Source organism: Seriola aureovittata, chromosome 14 (assembly GCF_021018895.1).
Source record: "Seriola aureovittata isolate HTS-2021-v1 ecotype China chromosome 14, ASM2101889v1, whole genome shotgun sequence".
Lineage (NCBI taxonomy): Eukaryota > Metazoa > Chordata > Actinopteri > Carangiformes > Carangidae > Seriola > Seriola aureovittata.
Window position 1 is genome coordinate 14,287,458 of NC_079377.1, and position 21,871 is coordinate 14,309,328.

General features: G+C 40.2%; 2 protein-coding genes across 2 annotated transcripts; both read right to left on the reverse strand.

The window, feature by feature from the left end:
- Nucleotides 1-30: 30 nt before the first annotated feature.
- On the reverse strand, nt 31-9,157 carry hif1an (hypoxia inducible factor 1 subunit alpha inhibitor). The gene is made up of 8 exons (XM_056395275.1): nt 8,750-9,157; nt 5,011-5,261; nt 4,263-4,411; nt 3,985-4,130; nt 3,760-3,866; nt 2,722-2,785; nt 2,525-2,635; nt 31-2,207 (listed from the first exon to the last, which is right to left on the reverse strand). The coding sequence occupies exons 1-8, from the start codon at nt 8,927-8,929 to the stop codon at nt 2,151-2,153; spliced, it is 1,065 nt and encodes a 354-aa protein (XP_056251250.1). The 5' UTR covers nt 8,930-9,157; the 3' UTR covers nt 31-2,150.
- A 5,783-nt stretch (nt 9,158-14,940) lies between these two features.
- wnt8b (wingless-type MMTV integration site family, member 8b) lies at nt 14,941-20,817 on the reverse strand. The gene is made up of 6 exons (XM_056395592.1): nt 20,438-20,817; nt 19,683-19,716; nt 18,487-18,625; nt 17,715-17,840; nt 17,461-17,603; nt 14,941-16,238 (listed from the first exon to the last, which is right to left on the reverse strand). Exons 1-6 carry the CDS (start codon nt 20,506-20,508, stop codon nt 15,669-15,671), a joined length of 1,083 nt encoding a protein of 360 aa, XP_056251567.1. The 5' UTR covers nt 20,509-20,817; the 3' UTR covers nt 14,941-15,668.
- Nucleotides 20,818-21,871: the final 1,054 nt, after the last annotated feature.

Here is a 21,871-nt window from a genome sequence, read left to right on the forward strand (position 1 = left end):
CTTTCCGCTGTCATTAAAAACTCAGCAGTGTAGAACTTCACAAACAAACTTTAATCAGAGGAACAAGGTGAGCACATACTGTAAGTTCAAAACAGAAAACCGGCATCCATCAATAAAAACATGCCTCTGGCTCTATGAACCCTTGACACGCTCACCTTTTTAAAGCTGTTTAATGCTAGAGCGAAAACAAACATTTTTGACCATAAAATAAAAGTTTATAAAAATGAAGTTCTTGCAACATTTAGTGCCATACTCATGTTAAGCAAGGCACATACAGTAAACGGTAAATCTGGCAAAATAAAAAGATGACAGTTGATCAGTTTTACGTAAGGTAAATTCTTTTACATTGGAAGTAGCACTGTTCGGTCATCGTGCAGTCTGTAAGAAAAACATATGCACCTTATCAGCACTTTAAAAGTTGAGTCTTAGACAAAAGAAACCCTTGAAAACCTGTGTTTTCAAGGTGAATGAAGTGCTTGGATGTTCCTATTTTATAGTACACCATTTACTGATTCATCCACATGTCACAGGCAAACAAAGATGAAGATACCCTTTTACTGGTTGTATGTTGGGTTTGCCACATACAACGTAACATGAAATTATCCTCCCCTTCTGTTTTGATGTTCATTTTTACAACAGTTAGACAGAGCACTTTCAACTTGCACAGCGACGGCTATCTTTCAAGTTGCTCTCCCTTCAAGGTCTTCAAAATATGGCTGCATGAAAGTAAAAACAAGTGCATTTCTGATTGTTAACTTATAGTCATCATTAGAGCAAGTACAGGTTTTCAACTGGAATTCAACTTTAGTACACAATGCAGCAAAATCTAATCTCAAATCTGCTGCATTTAATACAACATTTAGAATAATTGTAAAAGTATAGTGCATGGACGTGATACATCAAGCTGAACATGCAACTGCAAACTTGAACACTAGATGGTGCATTATGTTGCAGTGCAATGGCTGATACATAAGCAACATCCCAGTTGATGGCCCTGCTAATTCAGTTAATAACATTTTCACATCAATCTATCACTCAAGCCGCTCACTTAAAACCACTTTTACACTCAAAACAACATATTCCTAAGAAAACATCACCTTTAATTACTGTTGTATTTTCTTTTGATTCTGAAAGTGAACTGTATTTGCAACTAAACTTGCATTATGTAATTCATTTTCTGCGCTTCCCAACCTGTTACTGGTATGCAGGATAACAATTCCAATAAAGTCCTTGAAATATAAGTCAAACAAGAAAGACCATAAATAAAACACAAAGCGATCACTCTGCTAAAATAATTTAGCTGCAAGCCATCACATATTCCTTCAGCTGAATATATGAACGCCCTTTTTGTACGCCCACACATATTTCTGATCATATTTCACCACTGTTTTTAATCACTGTAAATTCTGTCTTTCACTACTGTGCCTATGCTGTCTTCTTTGCAACAGAAAATTCTCTCTGATCACTCCCTGAAACCATGTCATTTGTGGACGTAGAGATAATGTAGATTACACAGATAAATATTCCAAAGACACTTAAAAAGACCTGTCACCTTTACAGGTATGAATCTTATCTGCTGTTAAACTGTCTCTGCGATAAAGACAGAATATAATATGGTCACTCCACATTTAATAATCAAGCCACAACTGTGTTTTTAAATGTATCTAAGAAATGTCCTGTATTTGGCTGATGTCTACTTTATATATATATATATATATATATATATATAATACCCATTGACTCATCCATTAGTGGTCAAAATATTGAGGTTGCTCCATAGGTACCGATCTCACTTGTTTACTGACTGGGTGAGCAAATACACCCAAATAACCATTAACTTCAATTGTGAGACTGTTGACAGAACACTGAATCGCATCAACATATCTAGACTTGAGCCAGAAGAGAAAGGGCCTCTTCAAGTCGGGCGAATTCCCATGAGCCGTTCAGATGCTTCTTCTCTAACTGTCGTATTCGCAATGACAATGGCACTCGGAGACGACTGAAGCAGAATGGTTTCAAGATGGTCGCTTATTTGCCATGCAGTGATATGTAGCTCCAAAGTCAGGACGCGCATTACACACGCAGCAGTCTCACTTTCACACGCATACAGTTTCTGAAGCAGTCCAGTCAACGTTTTTCAGGGTGGGGCTCTAACTATGATCCTGCTCATATCGCCCCTTGATCATCGTTTTCAATAAAGGTCCAACCTACAGGAAAACAAAGTAATCTTGGTTAGTATAAGCGACTTCATAGAGACATATTACATTGTTTTACTCGTTGTCCCAGACCACATATATCTTTCCTTTTGTACTAAATCAGGTAAGCCATAAATATTCGCAGTAATTGGGTTGCTGGAAGGGTCAGCATGCCCCAGGGATTTGATCTAACAGGTGACCTAAATGTGGATCTGATTTAATGTTCTAGAAACTGGCAGTGTGACATTCATGTCTAACTTATGCATCGGTACACTGATGACACGAAAGAGTTTGTATTGTAAAGCGAATATAACATCAAATGCTTTTACCTCATGTGGGTCTCCAAGTGCTTCTCCCAGCATCTTCTCAATATTTCTCATGATGGCCACCTTCTGGTGAGCTCGCAGAGGGTATTCTATCCTCTTGGGTGTGGGGGCGCCCTGAACAGATGAGTCAAACTGGTGAGTGCTCATGAAGGAAATACCAACATGTAGAAGGAAAGACAAGATGATTGAAATATACCTACTTTGTACCAGAAGTTTACAGTGATTGTCACTCCACCGTTCAACAGTGATTCAATGTGATGCCACCTGAAGAACAGAAAAAAGACAAATAAGTGCATTAAACTCAACTTATCTCAGCTGGCTCGAAAACTCATTTTCTGCAACTTCGAAAATAAAAATGACCAAATATTTAATGTCATTAATATGAATGCAAGCGGAAAATACTCGTGATGCAACAATACATTTAGTATTCACTTTAGTATTCAAATGAAAATGTCCCATCAAAAGTATCATTGTTAAATGCTGTTTTCTTTTTGCTCATAGTATACCAATACCAAAGGTTGGTTCTTTTTAAGACATACCTATTTCATCATGTATATGCAGGTATGTCTTTATTTTGAAAATTCAAACCACAATAATTTAACAAACCATCATTTCTCAATAACCTGCATGTTATCATCTAAAAATCATAATGTTTCTCATCGTACCTCTAAGGAGTCATTTGAATCTGAAAATAAGTTCAGATTTGGGGTTTGGCACAAAAAAGTCTTTGTTGTGATCTTGCTAATGGTTAATGAAGCAGCAGGCTTGGACTTAGTCACCAAACTAGCATCCGTGTAGCTTACTGTAGAGCTAAAGCTTGTGCAAGTAGGTTTTCATCTCTAATGTGTGCTCATCACCTCTGTTGGGCCCCACCCAGTAAACTCATCAACACACACCAGTGACTATTATGTATATTTCTATTTTTTTCTCAGCAGTTAACAGTAGTGTAAACTGTAGATTCATACTCCAACACATCAGCTTCATTACTAACAATTATAACTGCATGATAGTAACTTTTGACAGCACAAATGTCTTTTCTGGCAACATACTGAGCTGTTTAATATCATACTGAAATACAGAGAGCATGAAAACACATCAGCTGGCAGGAAATCCAAGAAACTCAATGCCCAAGAAATAACCTAAGTTAGTATTAGAGCTGTTTTTTCTAGCAGGTTTCTAAGTAAATAATGTTATTAGACATCATTTCTACACACAAGTCATATATATGTACTTCTTACCAATACATAGGGATGTAGAGCACGTCTCCTGGGCCCACAACAGCCTCATAGCCAACAACGTTTTTAAAATTGGGAAACCTCTCATAGTCTGGGTTATCAAAATCCACCTAAAGATGAAAAACATGCATTCATTACACAACATGTGGACATTTTATGAAGGTAACTGAACTGAACTGTTGTCACATAATTAAAGTCCACATTATCAGACCCAGGTGGATGGCTTACTTGACTCTGTCTGTCACAGGGGTGATGCACAGGGTAAGGATAGAGACACTCGAACTGGTCTGGAGGGAAAAGGATACATCTCTTATGTCCTTTGATCTGTGCAAAGAAGTTCTGCTGCTCGTCATAATGTGCTGGCGTCACGTTGCCTAAGAAAAAATGCAATTAGTAATGCAAAAGAAGCAAACACATCTATAATTAGAGAGGTGCTTTAAAACACAGGCCTGCAGACATAACATTTTAGAACAGACACTGCATTCCTCATACAGTGAATTCCTTACCCTCCATGCCTATGAGCAGCAGGTTAGATGTCAGCTGGCCCCAGTTTCTCTTGGCTTGCTGCTTGTTGATCCAGTTCCAGTTGAAACCAAGGAAGTCAACAACAATCTTCTTCCCTACTGTGTCATTCAGAGTCTGCTGCAGATATACTCTTGAAATGCACGAGAAAGGAGATGTGCACAATGTATGAGACACTTTGTTTAACATTGTGAGACCTGAAACAATTCGCAATTCAGCTCGTTTTCAAAATCGCTATAAATGTGTCTGCAGGATATAAGATTTGTTTACAAGGTGGTTGTGTTTCCGTATATTACGTTCTCCTTTCAACTGTGAGAAACAACATGACACAGAGGGAAGTGCATAGTGTAAATTCAAATAGATCACAGCCACTGTGAGTGTCAGCGAGTCAAAGAGTGAGTTCTCTTTAGTAAGTGATATGTGTGCGTGCAGCCAGGCAGAGTCAGGTCACAGGACTGGGTTTCACCCCCAGCTCTCCAGTGTAAATGCTTAGTCATTTGCGAAACTTCCCTGTGCTGCATATCATTTTATAAGAAAAAACACCCGTCACTGTCAACCACACCTGCAGAACAATCACAATCACATACTGATAGTTAGGTATTTGAGCTTCAAAGAAAGGAGTTTAATTAGACTGAGTCAGGCAGCGTTAATATAAACATATCTTGCATCATAGTCCTGTTAAATACGGAAGTGCAGAGCTCCAACTGAAACATCCTTGCAAATAAATCTTACCTTTCCTCTCCTCCCATTTCCTCCGTTTTATGCATTTTATCCACAAATTCGGAAAATTTCATTTCCATTCGTTGTGACTTGGGGACAAAGTTCTCAAAATTTGACATTTTCTTCTCATCATAGTAGAGAAATTTGTGGTTTTCCGCAGTGTAAACAGAGAAGTCTCCATTTCCAATGTTCTCCAGGAGGTAGGCAATGTCCCATTTGAGAGCTGGATACACAAGGTTTGTATCCGTTAAAACCACTGGCTCCTGAAAACAGATCAAGGACATTATAGTAGTAATGTAGAGCAACAGTATTACTACAAAAATGACATTTGTTTATTTTTAGATGATTAGCCTTTACTCTAAGTAATCATGCACTAAGGAATAATCGCTGCAAGAAATCTAGAAAAGCTGCTGCTTGGTGACACTTATTTTAAAGCAACTGTTCTTTCTTATATTTCATAAATATTGTTATTATTGTATAATTATGTTTTATTAACTACAGTTGCACAAAACTGCAATTAATAATTTTGATATATAATACTATTGCTGTGCTTCATAAAATAGGTGCAATATAATTAACAAATACAAAAAATTCACTTTTTTTAGTTTAAATAAACATTAACATTTGCTGCATGTGCATCATCTTGATTGTGTCGAAATATTTTTCTTATATTTCTAACCCTTAAAACAAAGAGGAACGTTAACTCCCAGCACACATAAGCGCAGTACATGGATAGTGCAGTGTGTGGCATTGGACACACCGAGTTGCGAGGGCTACGTGACTAACTGAACGTAGACCGGTGAGCGCGCTCCCGCTGCCAGCCCGTCTCTCATGCACCGGCTCTCGGTTTCACTTTCGCTGATGCGCGCGGGGAGTGTGTGTGTGTGTGTGTGTGTGGGGTACCGAGGGGTCGAAATGGTGTCAGAAAAAAACGATCGCCGTCGATTAACTTTAATGTGTTTATATGTAGCAACTTTGGTCTTGGCCCGTGTTCAAGCAGCGGCTTCTTCTGGGTTTTTCTGTCTCTTCGCGGCTGCTTTGAAACGACAGGTCACGCGGGATGCACTTCAAATATCGGTCTTTTCTTTCTCTCTCTCTCTCCCTCTCTTTCACGTTTTGTGTTCAATGTAACATCTTGATACGACTTGCAGGCAGCAGGCAGTTGACAGTCGACATTATCAAGCCATATTTGGACATATCTGACTGCTCCTCAAGTCAAATAAATAGCATTCGGCATTTAGCCTGTTTTAAATTCTAACTGCACTCATGCAGACTGTGCCTTCTGTAGTGAAAAGAAGGATAGCTGGTTAATATTATGATATGTCCAATAATTAGATTCATTGATTCGATCTTTACTGTCATTGTGTTCAGAACAATAAAACTGTTTAGCAGGTCTTCAGCTGTGTGCAGCATAAAAAAAAACATTAAAGTTCAATCAATAAAAGCAAAAGATATACTGAAGCAAATGTCAAAAAGGAGACAAAGTGACCTAAATAGTACAGTAGGAGAAAAGTAGCGGCTTGCGTGGTGGTATGTGCAATACTGCAATATGGGCAATATGACAGTAGGTCTGAACGGTTAATCGAAATATAAACAAAATCGCAATACGGCCAATATGGGTGCAAACATAGGGTGGGTTGGGTCATCAGAGGTGGTAGTTGTCCTCCACCACCACTTGCAGATCCCTCTGGTCTTCCACAGTACATCTGCCACACCACACTGTGCAGCAGTAGCTCAGGAGGCTCTTAATGGTGGTGCAATAAAAGTTAACCAGCAGCTGCTGTGGGACATGGGACTGTTGTAACATCCTAAGAAGTACAGTATAATCTCTGCTGGGCCTTTCATCTGGTGAGAGATGTCTACAGACCACACCAGGTCTGCCGTGATGTAGACTCACAGGAATTTTAAGTTCTCCACCCTCTCTACCTCAGCTATATAAATATTAATTGTAAATGATAACAAACCATTAGTATTCTTACCCCTGACTGATTTTTATGCTCTGTTAACATTTTAGTATAAATTATCTCAAAAAAATATTTTATCCCAATCAATGCAAGGAAAGTTCCAATTTAGTCAAATCAGCACTAGTTCAGGGTTAGGGTTATCACTACATGAAACAACTTTTAAAAATTTGGTTTTGCAATCACACTGAAGAAATATTCTTCCCATAACATGTGAGAAAGAAGTTGCCAGTTCAAGCATGTGTAATAATGTTTTTCACTTCACCTGAGCCATGTTTTATCACCACAAGTTTCAAATCTGGCACGTGGGTTAATTTTAGAAGATTGTAGTGTCACTATCCTTGTAAACCATTTGTCAAAGGTTAGAGTGCAATGCAATCATTAAAAGCCAAATGGAAAAAGAGAAAATAGTTACTGAAGATGACACAATTATACTACTGACGACTAGATAGAGCAGAGAGTGTCATTTCGACTAATGCAGAATCTAATTTGCTCTGTTAACACATCTTTTTGGTCTATATCTGGTTGAGACATACTGCCCTATGTGAAAATGCAAACCTTAGAAAACAAGCAGATTCTAACTTCTAGATATTACTCTGCACAAATTACAAATTTCCTGTGAGGTAAGATTAAAGCCATGAGAACATTTTATGGTGGGGTTAAGTGTTTGTCATGTCTTCTCAACAAGACATGATAACAAATAGCAAGTTACAGCACCTATGTCATTTGGCTTCTATTGAAGCAATGTGTAAGACTACTAATTTCCCCACCAGGAGACATCGGTACAGGCTACTGTCTATGTAAAACAGGTAGACAACCTCTCTGGGAAAGGCTCCAGCTGACAGACACTGAATGAAAATAATGAGAGATGGAATGAGGTTTGTTTCCTCAAATGAATAAATTAAAATCATGCATTTTTTATTTTTATTTTTTTGCATTATTTTTTACCAACCTTCAATGCATTATGAAAAAGTACCACTCATAATTATGTCATCCAAACAGAAGGTACCTGCACATTAAAAACACATAGAGCCAACATTTCAGTTGGATTTGTCATGCATACATTAAAATCACATACAGTAGAAAAAAAAGATCTCTATTCATTGTGCTGCATGTCTGAGCACAATGAAGTCAACAGGCATTTGCAAAAAGATGTGGAAGTCAAACTACCCGATGTGACAAAACTGACTGAATTTCCCTTGAACTTGAGTCCAAATGGGCTTTGCAATTTTATTATGCTGCCATTTCCAAAAGTATAGAAATAAATAAAGTCATCCTTCCAGTCTTTTTTTTTTACAGCTAAAACACCAATTATTTGATTGTTCCAGCTTCTCAAATGCGAGAATTTGATGTTTGTCATAGAACGTGATTTTACTCTGAATATCTTTGGGTGTTGGACTGCTGGTCTGAAGGCATTATTTTACAATTCTCTTACATATTATAGACTAAACGCATAATCGATTATTCGAGGAAATAATCGTTCAATGCAACCCTCATATACATTTTACTTTCATTTTCAATACTTCGTTATGCATCAATAACATATGGTTCAATAATGACTGTTTTTGGCTTAATATCATTTTAAAGCTCCGGCTGCTTGAGTCAAACTGGTCTGAAAACAAGGTTTGAGGTGCAGCTTTAACCATTGCTTCCTCTGCGGTTCAAGTGAACTGATTAATTCAACTGATTAATTCAACTGATTAATCGATATGAAAAGGGCTGAGAGCTTTTCACTGATAGGGCAAGTATGGTGAGTTAAAAGTTTCAGCATGCAAACTTTGCAGGCTTACCTCGTTATTAATCAGCATCTCTGCTCTGGGGTCCGTGTGAGACAGTCTGGGGATGGGTTTGGTTGGGAAAGAATATTTTCGGAGTTGAGATTCATCCCAGTCTCTGCTCTGGACGCCGGAGAAAGCGGCGCCTCCTTCGCTCGTCGCCGGATCAGCCTCCACAACGGTCGCTGCTGCCATGGTCGTCGACAGGCGCTGACGAGCTGCCTCCTCCGTCCCCTTTGCAAACAATGAAACAACCAGGACTGTCTTTTTCTTCCAGACTCTACCTTGCTAGGCCACCGAGTCAGCAGAGGGTGTATCATGCAAGCTTTCCCATTCAAAGCTGATGAATTAGCAAAGGAAATCTGCGCGGTCCTGCCGCCTGCAGCCCTTCTCCTCGATTCTGTTCCGTGTAGGTGTTTACACACCGTGTTGACAGCCAGAAAACAAACGACACTAACTAAAGTAGTCAGGAAGGCACTTCGATAAGTTGATGCCCAGAATATCGGACAGCGACACTTAGTGCACTGGGTGACTAAATGCTCATATTGTAATAATTTGCCTCCACCACTAGAGGGAGGGATTGCACTTGCTTTTATTGTATTTCAGACAAATAGTTGTCAAACAGTCAATTAAATCGTCAGACACATTTTAAGTCGCCTTAATATGTCATTCTTTAAATATAGTCTTTAAGTATAACCAGCACCTGTCGGTATCAGTAATGAAAATTCTTAAAGTGGCCATTGTACATGATAAGTAATTTTACTTTTGATTCATTAATTAGATTTTTGTACTTTTACTTGAGAAATTTTTTAATGCAGGACTTGCACTTTTTTAAACAGTGTTATCAGCTGTTATTATTTTTTTATGAAGCATACATATTTTTGTATGTATGTAGGAAATACAATCAGTAGCAGTAACAGGTGTGAGTAGTTCCTCCACAACATACCGTTAAAGTTGGTTGGATTCAAACAAACAATACTGCATTTCACCATTTTTGTCTTGGCAGCCCTAATGACATCTTTAAAATTACTGTTTTTGCTCCAAATCAGAGTAATTGGCAGGGAAATACAGGGACAGGAAATAAATGCTTATTTTAGAGTCAGAATTGTTTTTATTTGACAAGGAGTTGGGGTTCTCCAGTTCACAATAAACATATAAAATCATTCATATCATAGACCTAGAAATAATCATTTGAATAGGGATTGTGGATTAGTACCTATTTAATCAACAACAAAATAAAAATAGAAACACTGATTGCACTGGTAACTGTGGAAACCAGTACAAAAAGATGAAAAACATACACATTTACAGCTGTAGGGAATTTTACATTGAATTCTGAGTGATCATGTCAAAAGTTGCATACTGGGTTGGACATTTTTTTAAGTTAACTCAGGTATTGTGTTTAGGTACAGTTTTGAGGCACTTTAACTTTATAAGAGTATTTCAATCTTGCTATTCATACTGCACTTCTACTCCACTACATTTCAGAGAGAAATTTTAATAGAAAATGGTTTACTCACATCATCAGTTTCACAACATTTATTCCACCGGTTTAGTGACAGAATACTTGTCACACAAAAGTTTACATACAAAACATTTGATGTTTATAGGTAATAAAGTATGTGCATTGTAATACTTTAAACTACACAAAAGAACTTCAACCAGCCTCTATGCATACATGTTAATGCATCAAATAATCCAATAATATAATATGGCATTGACAGGGCCTATTCTGTAGTTACCCCCAGTCTATTTGTCTTTCTCTCTTTGAGAAGATATGGTAATGACAGACTGAGCAAACACTTTTGAAATCCTGAGCCAATATTTAACTATGGTCATCATAGCCTCAGCAATACTGTATTGATCACTGGGCGATCATTCTTCATGAGATAGCAGATAGCAGTACACACTGTACCTTGCACAGTGGAGTGATCAGCTGATGGAGCCTTGCTCGGTTTCATCAATGTCAGACTGCTATTGAACTACATGGGGTACATGTTATCAATCACTTTGATCATTGTGTTTTTAACCTATTGGTGACAGTTATGAAAGCCACAAACAGCCATAATTCTTGTGGCTCAGAAGTACAAAGACATTTCTTAAAATAAATGTCAATGTATTTGCCTTCGTCCTTCAGCTGCTCCCATTAGAGGCTGCAACAGCAGCACGTCGTCTTCCTGATGTAACCCTGGATTTGAGGATTCAGGAATCAAACGACCAAACCGGGGATCAGTGGTCAACCTGCTCTACCACCTAAGCCATGGCCCCTTATTTCCTAAACATTTTGTAAAACCTGATAAATCTTGTATGTTTTCTCTTGAGTCATGCTTTATCAGCAGATTTCCACCTCAGGGACTAGTTTAGGCTCCCTGGTGAGTTCCCATGATCCGTGTTTCCTGTGTAGATCAGCGGGCTGAGCTGAGCTGATCTGATCCCTCTGATGCTCTGCTCCTCCCCATTCTTTGCAGATACCCATAGCCAGGAGATTGACCACCCTGGTGAGCCCCAAGAAGCTTGTATCTCAATCCTGCTGATAGCAGCAAACACACACACCACTGCTGTCTTCTCTCCAACAGATGGACTGATGTCAAAACAACGACTCTCTTGAGGAGCTGCTGTTACAATTAAACATTTTCCTGATGAGTGCAAGCATCCTATAACTGCTGCAAACATCCAGTTTATTGAGCTCATAACTGATGCAATAATTACCAACAAATCAACATAATTATGTAGCCACAGATTTCACTGAGTTTTCTGCAGTGGACACCCCATTTATCTGCACTCATCTGTATTGGCTTTCTCTCACATTCATACTGACCCTCGCCCCTCTAGGTGTTGTAGGTCCAGAACCCTTAAGCCATAAATCCTATTAGTCAAGGATTCTCTGAAGCATTATAGGTCGTCTTCCCAACTTTTAGTGATTGCATTATCACTCACTCCCTGAGAGAAATCAGCCACCTCTGTCTGTTTTTTATGTTGCATGCATGATGTTTTCAGGTTTTCCTCCCCTTCATCTGTCTGTCCCATTCTCATGAAATTTCTTCCAGTTTCTCCAAATCTATATTGTGATTGGTCAGCTTGTAGCTGTGTTCTGCTTGGTTGAGTCAAAATGCTACAAATGACCAAAATCAGAACGCAGCTACAAACCGACCAATCAAAACATGACTACAAATCAACCAATCAGAATGCGGCTACAAATTGACCCATCAGAATCGGCTACAAATCAAACAATCAGAACACGGCTAAAAATCGACCAATTACAACACAGCTACAAAACGACCGATCAAACCATGACAACAAATCAACCAATCAGAATGTGGCTACAAATCAGCCAATCAGACCAATCAGGCTACTGTCGACCAATCAGAAAATGGATACAAACTGGCCAATCAGAATATGGATACAAATCACATTGAGGGAATTTCTTTAAATTTGGCACAAACATTCACTTGGACTCAAGGATGAACTGATTAGATTTTGGTTGTCAAAGGTCAAAGAACAAGGTCACAGTGACCTTACTAAACATGATTTTTGCTTGTGAAGATAATATCTCCGGAACTCCTCAAAGGAATTCCTTCAAATTTGGAACAAACTTTCACTAGGATGCAAGGACGAACTGATCAGATTTTGGTAGTCAAAGGTCAAACAAACAACAATATAAATTTTTAGCCATAACTCAAGAATTCACACAGCAATTATGACAAATTTGTACATAAATGGCTAATATTCTATATGATTCATGATAAACAGGGATCTAATCTGAAGCAAGTTTGAGTGGTGGAGGCATACGACAGTGAGCCAGTTATTCTAGTTTTCTCTGTGTTGTAGTAGTGGCATGCTACGGAGCCACAAATTAATTTTAATCAAAAACAAAACACTCCATTTCACCTCTGACCCAAAACTGAAAAATTTGATGGCAATTCTCTTTTGACACTGCCACCACTGTATAGTAAAAACCGTGTGCATATTTCTACCAGTAATCTCTGCTGTTTCTGCAGGAGATCAAACTGATTATATGAGAGAAATCATCTGCTCCAAAACCCACTCCTTCTCTTTGGTGTCGTCTCTCTCCCCGTCACCTCGGGCTTATATGTTATTGCAAATTGGACGTGGCAGGGCCGGCCTGAGAGACGGAAGTTCAGACCCCTCGGTCAGAGGTCGTGTCACTCTCTGGGTGGGGGGAAATTGCATGTCTGAGTCATGATCAACGTAAGGTGCTGTTTCACACACCGTTACAACATGTGTACCATTCGGTTCATCTCCTTTCCCTACTTGCGGGGGTGTGGTGATGCATTTGAGATAATGACACCAACAGAGAGAATGTGATAAACAAAGAAAAAACTGAGAGTAATAGAGACAAAAGATGATTATAAAAAAAAACATTTTGCATGTTTTGCATGTCTGCAATTCAGGCTTTCACCTCAAACTGTGGTCTCTGCTTGTTCATTTGAATCTCATAGCTTTATAGTGGTCTGTTACGTAAAGACAAATACTCTAAAATACAGTACAGCAGGGTACGGGGTCAGGTTACAGTGGTAATCTTGTGCAATGTAAGCATTAGTCCTTCCAAAGTCAAGATTGTTTTGCTTTTCTCAGTTGAACCTGCAGTCCAGTATCTGATGTAAGGTCTCCAGTTGAAGCATAGTATTATCCACACACGCAGCCTACCAGAGCAATGCCCTCTCTTTCATCTCTGCTGCTGAGGCACAATCTTGACTGAATAAACGAACAGTGTCACAGGTCTGCAAAAGTGCTGAACTTTAAAATGGCCATACGTGTTTTTCCAATGTGGGTTTCCAACACTTTGACTGACTGCTGTGTCGTCAGGTTTTTTTGGTTTTTTTTTGTGTGTGTTATTATTTTTACATGTGGGTACAAGTATGATATTTACTGCTGAGGCTGAGCCACAGCATAAAGAATGACTCACATAGCTAATCAAAGAAAAAGTCCAAATAGAATCGCTGCATCCTGCATAACCTTAAAGTTACTTTGTTAACTTTAATCTAAAATGTCCTGTATGTCCTAATTCTACTTTTTTTGCATTAAGTTTAAAATATTGTGAGTGAACATGTTGATGTGCCTTTGTTGTACTCCCAATCACTGTAAATTGCAGAACTTCGACAGAGCCGCAGGGCAAAAGCTTGGTATGCTGGTTCTTTTGTTGGTGAGAGGGTTTTGCTGCATGCCAGGCAGAGCAATCCAGCCGGCCCACAGGGGTCACCAGAGGAGGGAGGAGTTTTGATTATGATCATTATTTGGTAAATAAGATGTCAACAAGGTGTTTCCTTGACACTTTATTGAGTGAAAGGAGGAAGGTGCAGAAATGAACGCCCCCTTCTCAATGGGTCCTCTAATCTCCTCTTTCATGTCCCATCTCCTCTGAAGGGTTTCGGCTTCAGCTGCCATGTGCTAGTCTGCCTGGGCCTGGCACTTCTTACTTGCAGGTGGGGTGAGTATCCTGGCAAGCATGTGTTTATAAAACCCACTTGTTTGGGCACAATACTTGAACTAACTTCTTTTGAGCGAACAGTGTGAATCTGTGCAAAGCCTTTTCCCAAAGTCCTTTAGAAGGCGACAGCCCATTGAGAGTAGAGAAGAAGGGATTACCTTCCTCGACAGTGGTGCATTTCCGAGAGAGCTGATTAGCTCTGCATTCATTGTTAAATCGAGCAAAGGAAGGCCCTAGAGGAGTGAAAGGATCCAAATAGGTGGGCCCAGAAATAAAACAGCCGCAGGAAGCCCTGCACAGGCAACCCAAAGTTTTCCCAACATTTCTTTTCCCCACTCCTAAGGAGGTGCGGCGTGAAAAAGGAGATTAGCATACAAAATTAGAGGCGGGATGATTTTTAAGGGCAACTTGCCTCATGCCCTCCACCCCCACGGTCCTACTCTGTCTGGACAAAGTTAATTAAACCAGTATTAAACAGTAAAGAAACTTCCAAGCGCTTGGGAGTTAGGGGGCTCTTTGAGGATTACCATGATGAGGGAGAGAACGGGAGGTATTTGTTGAGGCGAAATTGAGAAAGGCGCGATGGAAGGAAGAGTACGCTGGAAAGTTTTCTATTCTTGTTGCTTTGGCACGGAGTATCCTAACCCCAATGTGAACAGTGAAGAGTGTAAGGTTGTGTTTACTGCAGGCCATCAGGTATTACTGTCACAAAGAGTATGTCAAAGAAGGATGAGCACTCTCTTCAGGCTGTGTGATATATAAGATTGAAGGATTTATTATTCTTTCATTACATTTTAATAGGAAACAAACCACAATGGCAACTAACAATAAAGCAAAACTAGGAAATGCTGTGCAATAAATTAACAATGTACAGTACAAAGTGCTTCATTTTATGTACAATTAAATACATAAAGGGGGCAGCAAAGGTCAGGGCGAGCCAGACAATGGGAGAGCAAACTGTGACCAAAAATGCCAAAATATTTCGAAACAAATTCAAAGCTTGGCAGTGACACTTGGCTGATAGTTGTGGGAATACAACCCAACGGATTCTTGAAAACTGTGATTTTTAAAAGATATCTATGCCATCAATCAAAAGTCAGATCATCCATCGCTCCAAAAATAATAACTGTTTAATTTTTTCCCAAGGATTGTGTGTGTGTGTGTGTTGAAAATAAATAAATCATGTTATGGAGAATTTTGAAGTCAAAGAAACTATCTTCAAATGCCCAGTGACTTTTCTTCAAAATGTTGTAAAAAGTATAAAAAAATATATCTTAAATACATTTATACCAAAAGTACCCTCCTCAACTTCTCTATCATGTGGCTTTGTGCACATCCCACTGTCTTTAATGTTTAAAACAAAATTTAAAATGAAGATGGTCTGAAATAGCTACGTTTTTGTCCAAAACACACTATCTGAACATGCACAGTCTGGGTGTTGAGAGGAGCTGCAGTGGTATAGCAGGGGAGAGGTGATGGAGATGCTCAGTGCTTCTTCCTCAGCCTGAGGGTCTTTCGGCGGCTGCCGGCACTCTCATTCCTTCCCCTCTGACCTCCTTTCTTTACGCAGAAGTACTTGGTCACTGTCTTTCTGCACTGCTCGCACTTCACCGCGCAGCACCAGTGGAATTTACAGTTACAGCTGGACACCATCTCGGCTTTGCGCTCCTCCACAGCCAGCCCGCACTCTCCGCACAGCCTCTTGCAGCTCCGCTTCTCCCATTTGCTCAGGTTCTTGCCCTTCTTGAGGCACTCACGGCCCTCGGTGCCCGGCAAGCCCAGAGTGCGGTTTTCCAGGCAGTAGTCGGGGGAGTCTTCGAGGTGGACCAGCTCCTTCCGAGAGATGGAGCTAAAGGTCTCAGCGATAGCCCCCCGGCTGGCCGCGCTGTTCCCCGCTCCCCGGAGGAGATCCACTTTCAGAGCCCTGTGGTACTTCTCCTTCAAGTAGTTGCCCACCTCCCTGAACTCTGGGAGCTGCAGCCAGCAGGTCTGAGTGGTGCAGCTTCCTGACACGCCGTGGCACTTACATGTCCTCTGCATGGTCCCCTTCACAGCCTGGAGAGGCAAAGAGAGAAGATTCACTTTACTTTACAACAATGTTGAAGAATTTTATATTTTTCTCCTGGTTTCATATGAAAAACGGGGGCAAAATATAAAGAAATAGATGCTGTGGCTGTGAGTATGCATGCATACATATGTCTATAGGTATAAATGTGTGTGTAAAAGACAGGATGTCCATTGTCTCTTGACTGATGTGTTGTCAAATTAACCGATTGAATTCTCAAAGTTTTCCAGTTAAGTAAAAAAAAAAGGGATGAATACACTGAAAGGAAGAAGTGATAGCTTCAAGGTCCATTGCTGAGTTTCTTTGTCGTCCTCAGTGTTTCCTGACTTTACCCGACACAAAACAGCTGTCGGTTGAAAAGGAACGTTTTCTTTTCGTGAGGGAGGGGATGAACTCTCTGTTGAGGTGAGGCTGAATCAAAGTTTCACATTGAGTCCTATTGTCCCCTCAGAAGAAATAGGAGTATTTATTTAGCATGTTCATTATCAACATGTTTTCTAGTGTGAGAAGACCCAATGGAGAGTCCCATTGAGTGGAGAAATGAAAAAGGAGTTTTTCTCTCTTTCTGTCCCCATTTTTTTCTGTTACAATGATGCTCCAGGTGCCATGGGGATCCTAGGGCCCAACAGGAGGGAGCAAAGGCACCGTAAACAAAGAGCACTTCAGCTGCACGCCTGTGGTCCCCTCAGACTCCCTCAGGGCCAAACAAAGACCAACATAAATGTGGGATCCTTATTGCAAGAATAAAACTAAACACTTATTTTAAAAAGCAGTATAATACAGAATGCTGTGCAATGTCTGGCTCCCCAGGATCTCTAATTAAGCTTGCACCAGTGATCCTGAGATTCTTGAGTTGAGGTATTGTCATTAGGGGCATTCAGCACTGGTAAATAGGCCCTTCTGGTACACCGAACACACTGTTATTATTGGGGACGAGTGGCACCTCACTTACAGCGAAGTGAAAGGGATGCTTGGGTGGCACACTCAGTGTAATTCTGAGCAGGGAAAAATTATTCAAAAGGTGCTTTACACAGTGTAATCAGTTGGAGGGCTGGGAGAGATTCCCAAAAATTTCAACCAAGGCGCCAACCAGTTTCAATACTGTATGGTTTAAATCAAGGCATTAACATGTCATAATTGTCCTACATCTTGTTCTAGGGGTCCATCTCTCACTGCCAAGTTGATGGAGTGATTTAAGAGCACCTACTGTACCTTGCGCCCAGCCTCGTTATTGTGGAGATTCATGGCTGCTCGTGCATCCTGCCCAGTCTCCAAGGCATCGACAAACTGTTTGGAGATGGCCTCTCCAAAGCCAACGTTGTCACTGCAGCCGCCCCAGAGCCAACCGTGACCCCCTAGGAGAAAGTAAAAGAATATGATCATCTGCGCTATTTCACTGCAATTCAAAAACTGACGTGTCAACTCTGCTGTGGGTATTTGTGTACAGATCTGCGCATATTTCGTACCTCGTTGTCCGTTTCTGCTGTCGTCACAGCCACAGTTGTCAAAGTCTCCGAGGCTGCAGTTCCTGGTTAAAGTGTACATGACTCCAGCGGAGCTGATGGCGTGAACGAATGCTGTCTCCCGATTTGCTGTCAACAGAGAGACTCATTAACTACCACACAGAACACTCATCGTAGGTTAGAAATGTTGTACATCATATTACAATCTCCTCCTCTCAGTAAGTTGAATTACCTGCACTGGGGCTTTTCTCGTATAAATTGGCTTGAAAAATGTTTAATTGATCAGTCAATTTCCTATATTTTGTTCAAGATCTGTAAAACCAGACTCAGCAGTATCTACACTTCTAAACTGTGTCAAAATCAAGCTGACTTTCTATTGCCTAACACATTTGACTCCTTGTCTGGTGAATCTCAGTATATTCTTTCATTAGCTGCAAACAGAGGCAGTGATTCTGGGGGGATGTTGTGAAATGGATTAGTGTGTTTGTTTTGCCTCTAGCGACCATGGCCACTGTAACTATCCCAAAGGGTGATGAATGTTTTAACTAAGCAAACATCTCCATTTCACAAAGGAAAAGAAACCTCCCCTTTCTCCCCGGAGAGATATCACAGAACTTGATACAAACAGAAGCATGCAGTTACAAAATACTTTATTTAAAACATCTTTTGAAATCTATTAGCCACATTTCCCCTCCAGGGCAGGAGTCTGTCTCAGCCTCGCTGCTGTGTGGAGATGTTTGAGCTCGTGTTAGGGCAGTTGGTCGTCTGGACTCACCACTGCGCAGGCTGCTGTGCGTGGACAGCTGCAGAGCTCTCTCGGGGCAGTTCCAGCGGTCCCATGCAAACTGGTATTTGCACTCCTCTATGCCACTCTGAGCTCCTGCTGCCACACTGCTGGAGTAGATCAGGTATGCCTGCGGCAGCAGCAGAGAAAGGGCAAATATTAAACTCAAACCCACATCATGCTTTAAAAAAGGAAATGGTTCTGAAGCATCTGGCATGATTTTATACCCAGATATATCAACCTTAGAAACTGGAAATTATCTTCAGCGAAGATTTACCTGATGCAAAATATGGCAGACAGACTACACACTCACAAATGATGAGAGCACTTCTGGCATTTCTACACTGACTCTGTGTTCACACGATCAAAATTAGGAACCATGATATGAATCAGTGTCAGTCTCTTTTACATTTATATCTTCGCACTAGTGTCACATGTTTTACTCTTCACCTGGAGATAAGTCTTTGTCACGTGATTTTCTTGACCAGGATAAAAAGGCCACACTGAAATACTCTCAGTGGATAAAATATAAAAGTCCCTCAACATTTTAGAGATTGAAATTAAATTTATTGTCATTGTCGTGACGAAAACAATCTGAACTGATTCAGACTGAGCTCTAACTTTATTATACTTTTTTTAAACTCTAGGGAATACAATGAATTGTAGAGCTCTCTTCAACCAGTACGCTCTGTCCTTGGCTTTCGCTCGCTGCTCTGCTGCTTGTTCAGACTGTGTGAATGATAATATAACTAATATGTCTCAAGTGGCCTTTGGGGAGATGGAGTACCACCTCTTTCATAGGGGTCTCGCTCGCTAATGATGACCACCCACTACAGCCATGCCTGCCCTCGCCTCTTAACACATTCAAGCCGCAGATACACAGAGCTTCTGAATAAGGTCAAGTGTACAGAGGGGGAAAGAAAATAACAAAGGGCCAAGAATATCACTGATATATCATTAGTGCTATTGTTGTATTCAACAGGTACCAGAGCTTGTCTGTACACTTGAGTTAACATATCACAAGGACTGAACAGGCCTGCACTGAAGAAGAAGAAGAAAAAGAAGAAGAAGAAGAAGAAGAAGGAGAAGAAGGAGAAAAAAACACACACACAGAGAAACCATGTTTTCTCTCGCTGGCTCTTTTGGGAAAAGCACAGGGAGACAAGATCAAAAGAAAGTTGGCTTACCTTGGGTCCAGTCATCAAGAAATTATTCACTGACCTGGAAAAGGAGACAGCTTATTCACTCAGGGAAGCTCAGTGTCCTTCACAAATTCCTCATTAGTGCGCTTTGTAACATGTTAAACCGTGACACCAGTGGGCATCCAAACCTTAGTGAACAATATTGCTGAGTTTGTTTTAAAAAAAGTTTCCAGAAATGTAAGATTTGAAGGCCACTGTGGGCAACCTGTGTTTCATTAATTACAATTCTGGGTTACCAGGTTGTGAAAAATCCCATTGGCTGGTCTCAATCCTTTCTCTTTGGAAATAATGCAGTTACAAATGTTGGTAGTCCATTTCTAAATGCTCATAGGTTTCTCACTTTCTGATAAGTCATCCAATCCACTGTTATAAATATTCATGAGTAATTAGTCAATATTTTTAAACCATCCAGTCTGCAGTTATAAGTGTTAATAGGTTGTTCATAAATTAATTTTGGTCCAAATTGTCTGCAGCCCTTCTCTAGAAATAAAAAAAACTGAATTTTAACAATCTGGCAACCCAAACATTGTTCTACTAATGGCTAAAACTGATCTGTAACACATTAGTAAATGATTTTGTAACCATGAATATAGCCATTTGTTACAGCTTATAAACCCTATATAAAGGTTGCCCTTGTTAAATTGTGGTACTGATGTAATTAATTAAACAATCCAGTTGCCAAAGTGTGCACTTAACAAAGAAAGGAAATTATATAGTATTTCATAATAAATCAAACTTACCAGCAGCAGCACGACCTCATATGAGCCAGGAGAATGAAAATATAATAAAAAATCTCCAAATGCATGAACATCCTGACAGGTGAGGGGGGGGATGACGGTAACTGTGAGCCCGTCCAAAGCCTGCAGACAGTCTGGAGATGGAGAGGAAACTGAGCTACCAGAGCACCAAACTTCACCAGGGCTTCCAAGATTCAAGGAGGGGGCTCTGAAATGGAGCTGCTCTCGTCCCAACAAGAGATTATCTTCTTAATTAAAGATTTTCCCCCTTCTTACTCTCTTGGCCAATCAGAAGTATTGCACCAAGGAGAGACTGAAATGATCAAAAGGGCACCCTGGGCCTTCAGGGCCGGGCAACGGTAGGTTCCCTGCCTCCATTCAAGAGCGGAGGAAGATCTGTTTAATCCTATAGGGAAAGTGTAACACTGATCCCTTGAATTTCTGCTCAGAGTAAAAAGTTTATTTAAGATATCTAACGCGCAGATGAGTGTTGGGGATTAGTGGAGGATCGTCCTCTGGTTAAGGAATTGTTAGTTTAATAGGAGTGAGAGACAAAAAAATAGGCCCATACTGTTTGTTCAAGAGGAAGTAATTCACGGTTGAACAAAAAGTGTGATTGAATCAGTGTTTATCATCCTGAATCACAGGGACTGTTACTCAGTCGGAAGACGACAGGCAATAATAATAAACTCCGAAGTGTCATTTGACCATTTCATTTGAAATGGGGTCAAAGTGCTGCAATAAATTTACAAAATCAGCGACATAAACAGTAGCCTACAATTTAAGAACAAATTAATTTCCGCAAAGGAATCAACTGCGTGTGGATACGTGACTGTTTCTCAGCAATATCGTCAGGGATTCAATTTCCATTTTGCGCAACTATTGCATGATGATACGATGATGTTTTTAGTTTACTAGGCTATTTCATTATATCTGCAAATAAGAAAAATACACAAAACAGCCTCATTTTCGTTGGTATATGATTTCAAAGGTCTTTGATACACTTATGAGGACATAATAATGAGTCAGTAAGTAGTCCTATAGTCAGTAGTGGATGCGAGTGTTTTTTGGATTTTACTGGAAACATAGAGGGTTTCATTTTCACGATCCCCTGCAACATTTTAATCATCTAAAATTTACCATAAAATGATTTACATTTGTTCAGGTGCGTCTGAGGAGTTAAAAAGACAGAAAATCCTCCCCGTCAGAAAATAAAATGGATTGGCCTGTAGCTATTGATCAGATGTGTGACATTTGCATCACTAATCCAGACGGTCCCTACCTAACACTGGATGAAGGGTTATTCCCCAGTAACCCCGTCTGACCCGTAGGTCCCTTTCCTTTGGCACTGGCAGCCCTTTAGCAATCTTCTTGTGTGCAAATTAGGATTAGAGAAAAGGTGATTTGGAGAGGGGTGGGGTGGGGTGGGGGGTGGAC

Bases quoted from the DNA above. Each gene is read 5' to 3' on its own strand.
- wnt8b (XM_056395592.1), bottom strand. From the start codon at position 20,508: ATGTTCATGCATTTGGAGATTTTTTATTATATTTTCATTCTCCTGGCT. The intron at 18,626-19,682 runs GTAAGCCAACTT...CTGCTGCCGCAG, and splicing joins TCTTGATGACTGGACCCAAG to GCATACCTGATCTACTCCAG. The intron at 17,604-17,714 runs GTACGAAATATG...ACTTTCTCCTAG, and splicing joins CAGCAGAAACGGACAACGAG to GGGGTCACGGTTGGCTCTGG.
- hif1an (XM_056395275.1), bottom strand. From the start codon at position 8,929: ATGGCAGCAGCGACCGTTGTGGAGGCTGATCCGGCGACGAGCGAAGGA. The intron at 4,412-5,010 runs GTAAGATTTATT...GTGCATTTCAAG, and splicing joins GAAATGGGAGGAGAGGAAAG to AGTATATCTGCAGCAGACTC. The intron at 2,208-2,524 runs GTAAAAGCATTT...GTTTTCCTGTAG, and splicing joins CACTTGGAGACCCACATGAG to GTTGGACCTTTATTGAAAAC.